Here is an 11,171-nt window from a genome sequence, read left to right as displayed (position 1 = left end):
ACTATGGGAAACTAAACGAAAAAAAAAAAAAAAAAAAAACATATCTACACAAAACGAAGTATTTTTCTCCATTTATTTTGTTTTTCCGTTGAATCTATAATTGATATCGTGTTGGTGTAGAATTTGTATTTGTCTTAATGTTTCTTTAAAAAAACATACGAAGTTCCTGGGGTTTGTCCCGTTTAGCCAGGATCGGGTCGAATTCAAGCCAAAACGGGTCAAACCAGAGTCAAAGATAGACGGATGCCCAGATTTATTAAACACGGTTTGGGTTTCGGGTTCTAGGGTTAAATTTTGAACCAATCTTCATATCTCATTATCCTAACTTCCATTTGCTGCCGCAGTTCCGCTAACCCCTTTTAATATCCTCGCTCACCCCTCTCTTTTTCTCATCCTCTCCGCCTTCTCCGTAGCTTCACACTCTCCTTATCTTGTCCGTCACTTAGTGTTGTCTCCATTCCGACTCTCTGCCTCTCACCCTGGCGTCTCCGACTCTCCGCCCTCTTGAGTCTCGCCCTCGCCTTAGATGCTCAATCACTCTCGGTGAGTCCGCTCTCTCTCGCTTGATCTTTTAGTCACCTCTCACCTCTCAATCGCTCATTCTCTCAACTCTCTATTTAGGAAACCTTAGATCTCCTTTCGGGCTTCGACTAGACTTGTGGCTTGTGAGTTGTGAACCACCGTCCACCAAACCGCTACTCAAAGGCCACCGCCAAAGCCTCTGGCCATGAAAATATAGCAGGTAACATTTACTCTATTTGTTTTTTTTTTTTCCAGAAATTCTATCTTTAATAGTTTTTTAAAAATTTCTCCTTTTATATTCTCGTCAAAGATTTGTTTATAATTATTTTTTTCCCGAAAAATTTCCCACACATGACAATATATGAATTTATTTGTATTCATGGATTTGTTGTTGAATATAGAACGTGAATTTCAAAATAAGTATTTGATATAAACAAATTGGAGTGACAGACTAAAAGTAGAGAGTCCAAGTACTATTCTCCTATACGAAAACTATTTCGGAGTTGGTTTACAATTTCCTAACTTGTCCTAATATCTTAACCGCCTCTCATAGTCTCATATAACACCCACACTATAACACGCTCTTCCTCATCAAATCTGCGCTCAAATATTTGTCCCTTTCACAATCTGCTCCACCCCACCTTTCCTGCTATTTTCTAGTTACTACTCTCCGAAGCTTCTCTTCCGCGTCTTCTTCAAATCCCAAACCCTAACCCTAAATTTCACGCGAATCTCCTCTCATCTCTCCTCACGAGCACAAATACAACCAACGTTTACAGGTAAGTTTTACCAAGCCTTCGATTGCTTGCAAAGTTTCCTGGATTTTAATTTCTCTCTGCATTCTCTAGTTCCCTAGGTACGGAGTAGTTGTTCGTATACGTCTGTACCAATATGTTGTTATTGCATTAAGATGACAGATGTATTATGTCGTGTGATGATTTGTTGGAGCCTTTTTTCGTGGTTTCGAAACCCTAGGTTTTGCAATTATTGATAATTGTTTTTTTTTTTCATATGAAGCACTGAACTCTTTTATTTTAGAAATAATTAAAATTTTGATTTATTATCTCATGATTTCCCCTATAGGATCTAGGCTTAGCTCTGCGGCTATAGGAATTATATTGTTGTTTTCAATTTGGAGTCCCCTTTGGTAAGCTGAAGACTGAAGCCTGCTTGTTGTAGACGTCATTTGGATTTTGTCTGTTATATTTGTCCATAGACTCATTATATTTTGAAGAAAAAGATCAGTCAATTCATATTTTAGGACATTTGTAATACTTCTTTAATATGAAGAAATACATATTTGAATTGTGCTTGCTAGTTTAAATACATTTTATAGTTGAATTCTGATTATAATTCTTCTCTACTAGGTATAAATACATGCATCTAGTTACTGTTTTAGTTCATTTACACCTGTTTATTCTCATATTTGATAAGGCAATACTTTGTCTTGTTAGACTTTTATGACTCCCTGATTGCTGAACCTCCATAGTGATATCTTATGGACCATTTCTTTCCCTGCAGATGGCTACCAAACCACTAACTAGTGAGACAATTGCACTCACAGAGAAGAAAATGGACATGACACTAGGTATGCATATTTGTATAGTCTCTTCTCCATTTATTTGCTTTTGTCTTTCTTTTCTCTTGCATTTCTCTGACTTCTGTTGCTGCAGATGACATTATCAAAATGTCCAAGAATAATTCAAACAAGTCTAAGAGCAAAAGAGTTTCGGTACGTGCATTTTTTTGGTGGTTCTCTTATGCTTTTCATGATCCAGCTGTTAAACACTTTCTCCTTTTTCATGCTTGCAGAATAGAAGCCAAAAAACTTTTACTAATGCTACTCAAGATAAATCTGGAAAGATTCGGAAGTTCATGGACACAAGGTCCTCTCTTAGACAGGTATGTTAATGAAATGGAGTAATTTGTGTTGTGGTCTATGTTTGATCATAAGATGACATAATCTTTTGAGTTTGAATATACTGATTTTGATGATTTCTTTTGTTCATCCTGTTAGGGGGCTCTTGCTCAGAGGAGATCAAGTTTTCAGGGAAATCAGTTTCCTTTGGCAACTGAAGCAGCTAAAAAAGCTGCCACTGCTCCTATTCGTAGTAGAGGCTTCAGCAGAAACAGGACTGGCAATATGAATAAATGGAGGTGTGTTTTACATGCCTTATCAATATGTAGCATGCACTATAAGAATACTGTAATATGATGTGGATTATTCACCTGGCTGCTATTGAGTTGAAGTGAATTCCTTATCTGGTGTAGGTAAAATGTGGTTCTCTATTGTCTCAGCTTATTCTATGAAGGGAGCTTTTGATTGGTTTAGGGGTAAAATGGAAGATGCAATTTGTGAAGTTTGTTTAACTATTTACTGTTGACTACATTCATATGAAGATGGATACATTTTCTACAAAATTGATTAAGCCTTAACTTGTTTAAGATGGAACTTGGTGGTGCCATTAGAAGCATACATGTTTGGGCCTTCTGGGATGTGTTTAGATTGTTGTTGAAGCTCTACTAATTTTATTGGTATTGGATTACACCAAATAGGGTGCAGGTATTTGTTTAATGAAAATTGAAGGTTTCTATGGGAGTTGACATGAAAGAAGAAGACTTACCATCACCATGCATTTCCTGGGAACTTGGAGTTCCCCTTTTGCAAGAGAAAGGACAGATTTTGAACTGCCACAGATAATTGTGATTGAAAAAATGTCATTATTAAGTTTGGGGTTGATATGTGAAGCATTTCTCAGAATTTTCATGTGGATTTCTTATGGGGCTGTTGCTTTTTGTTAGGGCATAACTTATGAAATTAACACCGTCAATCACTGTGTAATTGCATTTCATGTAGTATTTCATTTCTGCAACCACTCTGGCCAGAAATGTGGGATGGAATAGAGCATGAAGCACATGCCCACAGGTTTTATGGGATGTGCTGTCTCTTCAGACTTTCAAGAATACAGTCCTGTCTAGTTCAAATTTTCTTCTCTGGCCTTAATATGCTTTCGATATTTTTGCTTCAAGTAGTAAAGGGGTTAGAAGTGTTGTAAATGTTGAAAATTTTCTGCATCAGAGAGTAGTATGCTGGATGGTCATACCCAAAATATATCAGAGGCCCGAGGAGATGGCATGTGCTGCTTCTTGTTTGACATCATTGGGGTTGTACCAATTAAAAGGAGGGAAAAAAATAATGGTGGGGGTGATGTAGTGTGTTTTGACTTTAGTGTTGGGTAGCATAATCACTTCCTAGCATCCTGCCTTGCTAATGAGGCTTTGAGAGGGGATTTAGTCTTGTATTCACTTTTGAGCAGTGTGCAAAGTTCCACAGAGATTGCTTTCCACATTCTTGGATCCATAAAATTTTATTCCCCAACCGAGGAGTTCAGATCATGTGTTACATTGTCATGAGGCTTCTGTGCTTGGGCTCCTCTGGTTCATTACATGATTGTGCGTTCAATGCCATACTCTGCTAATCCCTGTAGTAAGTTATTCCTGATGATTCCTTCCTGTGCTCCAATTGTTGTTTATTGTTTTGTAGGGTTGCTGCTCCACTGGTTAAGAGGAATGTTGCAAATGGAGGTGGCTTCAGTGTTAAGGTACATGCACCTATGTACATATTAATCAATCTTGGATGAATTAGTATATGTTCACTATTTACAAGTATGTTGTACATTTTGAGTCCTGAAAACATATTCAGACTGTAGGCATGGCACAGCACGGCACGGCACGCCTTTAGGTTTTTAGGCTGCTGAATTTTTCTCAGAACTCATAATATACTTAAGAGTGTCATCTTTGCACAGCAGCAGCAGCAGCAGCAGGAAATCAAGTCTATGTCACAGCCAAAGCCTCAGACATTGGATTCACTGTTTGCAAATATGAAGGAACAAAGGATGAAGACCTCTCAACAGACAAATGGTGCAAGAAAAAATGGACGGAGCCAGCATCAGGCGCCATGGATAAGACGCCGTTTTGGCAATTGATAGATACTATACTACTGACCGGGAGTGAGAAGGGGGACAGTAGTGTCCTTTACAAGTAGTTCTGAGACTTTGGTTGCCTTGAACAATGAATGATAATTGTGGCTTGCTGCTTTGTAGTTTCTGCTGACCCCCATCGAATCATTGATATCTTTCCCTTGCAATGTATAGAGAATACTATTTTGTATTTTTATATCCGTATTTTAATTATCAGTAGATACGCCAACTTTCGATTTGCTAGCATAGCTTAGCTTTTGCCTCTCTATGGATAGTTGATTATATGTTTGAATTAGTTATGTATTATGGTTTAATTTTTAAAAAAAAAATGATATATCATTGTGTTGGTTCTGTATGACCAATACTACACATGGAAATTGGAAGGGTAAAAAGCTCGACTTTGAAAAATATTGGTTATGGTGAAGTATATAGGCGGTGAGTTGTTGGATGTCTCTCAGTTTGGACACAATTCGCGGAGCATATTTCGGCAAAAGCAACAAGCTAACTAAATACAACTATCAAGAAAGTGCTAAAACAAAAAGGTACAAGAAAGCACATGGGAAAACAATCATGATTCAAAAAGAAATAAAAAAGCCGGATACATAGCCAAAGTATTTGATATGTGCAAGTCCTAATAGTAGCAGTAATCATAACGTCTAGACCAGGGACATTGTCATAAAAAATGAGATAATCCCTTGCTTTTCAAAGCAATGGGGTTGTTGCTTTGTTGTGTACTAATGCTCCTCAATATTCCTTCTTGATCCATTTAATAGATTTAGAGCATCTCCAATGCATTTAACATCAAAACACTAAAAATCTCCATCAAATGTCACATTAAAGAGAATATTCTTAGCACATATGTATACCATATTTTACCCATACCCAACCCATTATACCAAAACACCAAATTTTTACATCAAATGTTATTCTACACTAAAATAATATGGTTTCTCTAATTTTAAAATTTTATTAGTTCAAATTTAATTAGTTTAATATAAAATATAATTTGTGATGTAAATAATAAATTTTTAGTAACATTATTTCTATGTTGTTGTTATGTTTCATTTATTTTAATTTTTAATTAATCTATATTCAATATTAGTCTTGTTAATCGTCTTGATGAGCTCTTTCAAATGATATCATTTATTTATAATAATATAACATTTATGTTTAAGTATTTAACAAAATATATAAATAAATACATAAAAACAAAATAAATGATACAAAAGGAATTAACAAATAAAAGCAAGGGCAAAATAGGAATAAAAATTTACCCATAAAATGGCGTGGATGTTACAGCATTGTCCATCAACACCAAATTATTAGGCGTTTGGCGCTACGTTTGTCGTCGATTGGAGCAAATTTTTTAGTGGAATGGTGGAATGCCTTTGCCGATTTGCCATTTTGGTGTTACCTTGGAGATGTCGTTAGAAAGAGTTGTCATGCTCTTAGAAATGTCAAGCTAACGTTTTATAAATGATCAATCATAACATTGATTGCTAATTGCCACTTGAACAAAAGGTAAGAGAATGTTTATGCAAAAAGATTAAATGATCAAGCATAGCATTGTTTGAGAATTGTCACTTAAACAAAAGGTAAAAGAATGTTTATGTAAAAACCCAAAATCAACCAATATCAAAGTAAGTGAAGGTGTCCCTAGTATACATATTATTGCTTAAGTTGAAACACAAAACAAATGAGAATTAGGGAGGGCTATAAAACCTCCAAATAGATGTCGTCCAAGGTAGCATTTACCCCTTTTTTGTGGGAGCTCATGATTAACATTGGAAGAGTTAACTTTCTCAACCAATAATCACATAGCGAGACATCAACGTGCTGTTGTTTGCTGTCCAAACTATGAGTAAGGGAATCTTGGGTGGCAACCAAATTTTGAATAATGATTGGTCCCTAAAGTGTGTACTCCAGTCCCACATCGATTGCCCGAGGAAGGAAATTTCATGAACCCACCAAATGCTTTAACTAATAAATACTTTATACTGGGGAATGCTTCCGTTCGGGGGTGTAGCTCATATGGTAGAGCGCTCGCTTCGCATGCGAGAGGCACGGGGTTCGATTCCCCGCACCTCCATCCATATATTATTTCTAATTTTCTGCTGCGAAGTGTTCGGCGCTCTTTTTATTCAACTTTATTTATTGTAGGAGATTCTCTTTCATAATTTGCCTGACAATTGTAATACTTTATCATAAATTTATTGATTAAAGCATAATTAGAAACAATCCAATTCCCCACCCTTTTAAACTATAACTCTATAATCGTTCTTATAATTGATCTTCAAATTTTAGTGTTGTTTATTATGTGATATGATGATATAAAATTCATTTAGAATGGAATAATAAATGGAAGCTTCATTGAAGTTGAAGCTCCAGTTTCCCTTCACTCCTTACTATTCCACTTTCTTGAGACCCTAACGGTAGGATGCACCTTTAAGACTCTAACGGGTTAGCAATAATAACAATAACAATAACGGTTTTCAAAAAAAAAAATAACAATAACAATAAATTAATGATAATAATAAGAAAAAAAATTATGGTTTTAGTCCATTAATTATACCTATATTGTAGACCTAGTCCATAAATTATTACAATACATAAATTTTCTTCTTTAATTATGTGTATAGTGTCAATTTTAGTCCACCACTGATAAATTATGTTAATATTAGTAATACATTTTAAATTTTTAAATTATTGAAGGACACCTTAGTTATATTTTATTTATATAATTTTGTACTCCGTATATGATATTATTTGAAGGAGTAAAACCAAAACTAGTTTCACTCATTTATTAAAAACATGTTAAATTATGACTCCTAGGCCACAACTAAAGAAATGATAATTTTTATTTCTAAATTAATTATAGAGAAATACTAAGTATCACTTTTCATTCCTCAATTATATCATCACCACTTTTTTCCTCTCAATTCTTTGTGAAGTGTTTTATTTTTAACTTCAAAATGACAATTTTAGTCCAATCCTAACAAAAATTAAGAATGAAAAAAGTCACTTTGCAAATAATTAAGAAAGGAAATAATGACAATGAATTTAATTGAGAAACGAAAATTAATATTTTTCAATAATTTATAAATGAAAAGTATCATTTAAAAAATTGTATAATTGAGTTTTTTTTTTTTTGAAACCTATAATTGAGTTTTAAATATTTTCAAAAAAAATTGTATAATTGCGTATAAAAAAATTTGTCTAAAATAATATACTATAGTGGGTTGGTGGGTGGGGGGAGGGGGGTTATTAGTGAAAGTTGTAATTGAGTAAGGAGGAGGAGATGCTAAGTTGTAAGATTGTTGCTTTGATTTGGAAAAGGTAAATTGAAGTCGGTTTGTGTCTATAATTTTCGACCTAATTTTATTTTATTACCATTAATGTAGAATGTGTTGGATGACAGGCTTTTTGCTTTCTGGGATTCCCATGTGGACACCTCATACTTGGGTACAAGGAGGGACATCCTAATAATTGCAGATTCATTAACAATACAACTTGGAAAAATGGTATCACCAAAAGAATATTATTATTTTGTACGCATTTTTTAATTTCCCGCTCATTAAGTCATGATTGAACGTATGTATATCTAATAGCAATTATGCATAGACACGAGTCAAAAAAAGGAATATTGTAATCTAATACCGTTAATTTGTTTTGTTTTGTTTACTAATCAAATAATGTCTATACAATGAGCTATGTATTACACAAAAGTTGAATTTATTTAGTGCACACTCTCAAATAATAATTGCGAATTTATCTCATTACCAACCAAAATTAGGAAGAAATTTGAAAATTTCTTGTTTAAAAGGAGAAATTGCATTTTTGGTCCCTCGATTAGTAGCACATTTGTAATGTTATCCATATCTTCCAATTTGGACACTTTCGATCCCTCAGTTATTGAGACATTAGTCAATTTAGTCCTTCTGTTAGTTAATCACAATAAGCTCCGTTTAGACCATGGGTATAATTGGAATTTCACACATGGTGGTTATCCTCATCTCCAAACTTGACAGTCTGGTGCTATGGTTTTTATAGATAGCTTACAACGAAACCATCCATGAGGGATCATCCTTCTCTGCCACAAGAACCATTAAAAGAATCAAACGAGAATCTCTGTTAATCTCCCTCTCTCGGTCAGTTTGTCGGTATCACTATTCTAATTCCTTTTTATTATCTGGCTCGCGCCGTCTCAATATCTTCTGGTGCATTCTTCTCTGCCAACGGCGCAACAGGCGGAGCCTGCCTTAGAAACTCATATAGAAGTCTCATTATTGGACTTTGTTTCCCTTTGGCTTAATCTTCTGCTCTGGAGGCAAAAACCTTGGCCCTGCACTTTTCCCTCTACAACAGAGATGTAGAAGATAAAGCTCAAATAGGGAAGAAATAGGTGACCAAAAGTGCGTTTTCCTATGTGAAATTTCAATTACACCCATGGTCTAAAAGGAGTTTATTGTGATTAACTAATAGAAGGACTAAATTGACTAACGTCTTAATAACTGAGGGATCGAAAGTGACCAAATTGGAAGATAGGGAGAACATTGCAAATGTGCTACTAATTGAGGGACCAAAAGTATGATTTTCTGTTTAAAATTAAGTTATTGTCACTTTTGGTCCCTTGATTAGTGTCTATTTTTCATAATTTATCATCAACTATTAATTTTGTCACATTTAATGCACATGTATATTTTTGTTGCCACATTTAGTCTTGTCGACTAAATATCTTACAACTTCTCGGCAAAAATATTAATTTTCTTTCATCTAAAGTTGTTATAACAACAAATTTTAGTAATAGTGTTGTATATTTAGATTTAAATGGACAATTTTTCTTTTATAATAACCACAAATAAAATTTATAATTTTTGGTGAGTAGTTGTTGGAGATTTGGTCTGCATGACCAAATGTGACAACTAAAGTATATTTATACATCAAATGTGACAAAATTAATAGTTAGGGACCAAATTTAATAATAGACAACAGTTGTGTGACCAAAAGTAACAATAACTCTTTAAAATTTAAGGTGTTAATTTAGTTAATATCAAACTTAATTATATTTATCTTTTAATTTGGTGAAACCGATTACTGAATTAAAATATATTAGAGATGGCAAGTCTTATTATTAATCAAGTACAAATAAGGCACTATGATGTCAATTAGGACATCTACAATAGTGAATTTTAAGTGATTTTTACTTACCTAAAAACTTGAAAATGGTTTTTCAACAAATAGGGGAGGGATTTTTTGGAGGTTTTTCATTACATAAGGACTTGGTTTTTGCCTTTCACGTGGGACCCACCAAGGTTCAACATAGCAAAGCTTTTGTTGCGTGAGGAGCAAAACTAGCGCCTAACGAGCGCGATAATCTGAAGATTTTTCATTTTTCAGATTTTGTTTTGCTTTATATTTTTAAAATCTTTTTTTCTTTCTATCCCATTTTCTCTTTCCTAGTTACCAAAAACTCATCAAAATCTATACCTTTTGGAATGCTCTTACGAGGTGTTTGGTTGGAGGGAATGAATTAGGTGAGAAAGGAATTGCGATTCCATGGGAAAAGGATAATATGAGAATAATGTGAGAGTTTAAATTTCAGTGTTTGGTTGACAAGAATAAAATTACTGGGAATTTCAATTCTAATGTTTGGTATACATGAGAATTGAAATGAAATTAGTATAAAGTCCAAAACGCCTATTATTATTATTATTATTATTATTATTATTATTATTATTATTATTAACAATGCAAATTTTCAATCACTATTGCATAGAAATAAAGATTTCATTCGTTATTACTTCGAGAGTTTTGAGAAAGGGTCACACTTGTGTGAGACGGGTCGGGTCGGGTCAAAGCACCATGCAAATGTCGTACTTATATGTGCAATTGTCATACTTATATGCTCAAATATAACACTAATCAAAAATACAATTTTTGTTACTTATAAGAGAAAAAGTAACACATTTTTCATAATAAGTAATGTTGACAAGTGTCCCTCACTTATAAGGGCAAATATAATACTTTTGAGGAAAAATGTAATACTTTTAAATCGAAATGTAAAAGTATTGTATTTTCCCTTAAAAGTATTGCATTTACCCTTATAAGTAACAAAAATTTTATTCCTGATTAGTATTACATTTGAGCATATAAGTATGACATTTGTGCATATAAGTGTTACATTTGCATCTTGACCCGACCCGTCTCATGGTGAGACGGTCTCACACAAGTTTTTGCCTTTGAGCACTTGATTAAGGTTGACTTAGAATGATTATTGCTCAGGAACAACGTTCTCTGTTGATAGTAGTCGAAGAATAATACACGCTATAATCTAGAAGGGAATGTCAAACATCAATTTTAGATTAAAATAAGAGAGTGGTAATTTTGTCTCAAGATTTTTTTTTTTTTCTCCCTAAAATCCTTTGAATTAAAATCCCAAGTGGGCCATAGGATTCTAATTCCATGAAAATGAGAGAATTACAATTCCTCCAACCAAACAAAGGAATTTAGCTGCATTCGGAATTAGATGGGAATTAAGTGGAAGTGGAATTATAATTCCCTCCAACCAAACGCATTGTTATAGCACTGTCAGAAAAATAGTTGATTGGGTATGAATGTATAATCAAACCGTTCAAATCATATCCAGTAATAAGTTTGTGCATGCAATAA

General features: G+C 33.9%; 1 protein-coding gene and 1 non-coding gene across 5 annotated transcripts; both read left to right on the top strand.

The window, feature by feature from the left end:
• The first annotated feature begins 316 nt into the window (after nucleotides 1-316).
• On the top strand, nucleotides 317-4,755 carry LOC115999901. Of its 4 annotated transcripts, none has more exons than XM_031239848.1 (8): nucleotides 317-543; nucleotides 632-742; nucleotides 2,044-2,110; nucleotides 2,196-2,254; nucleotides 2,335-2,424; nucleotides 2,540-2,679; nucleotides 4,067-4,124; nucleotides 4,329-4,755. In XM_031239848.1, the coding sequence occupies exons 3-8, from the start codon at nucleotides 2,044-2,046 to the stop codon at nucleotides 4,506-4,508; spliced, it is 594 nt and encodes a 197-aa protein (XP_031095708.1). In that variant the 5' UTR covers nucleotides 317-543; nucleotides 632-742; the 3' UTR covers nucleotides 4,509-4,755. The 4 variants fall into 4 exon arrangements, with proteins under 4 accessions (XP_031095708.1, XP_031095707.1, XP_031095710.1 ...); XM_031239847.1 differs by having other exon boundaries at nucleotides 321-543; nucleotides 622-742; XM_031239850.1 differs by having other exon boundaries at nucleotides 322-543; nucleotides 622-742; nucleotides 4,332-4,755.
• Nucleotides 4,756-6,518: 1,763 nt separating this feature from the next.
• TRNAA-CGC lies at nucleotides 6,519-6,591 on the top strand. The gene has a single exon. It is a non-coding gene; the product is annotated as a tRNA-Ala (tRNA).
• The last annotated feature ends 4,580 nt before the right edge of the window (nucleotides 6,592-11,171 follow it).

This window comes from Ipomoea triloba, chromosome 12, assembly GCF_003576645.1.
Source record: "Ipomoea triloba cultivar NCNSP0323 chromosome 12, ASM357664v1".
NCBI lineage: Eukaryota > Viridiplantae > Streptophyta > Magnoliopsida > Solanales > Convolvulaceae > Ipomoea > Ipomoea triloba.
This window is presented reverse-complemented; position numbering and strand designations above follow the sequence as displayed.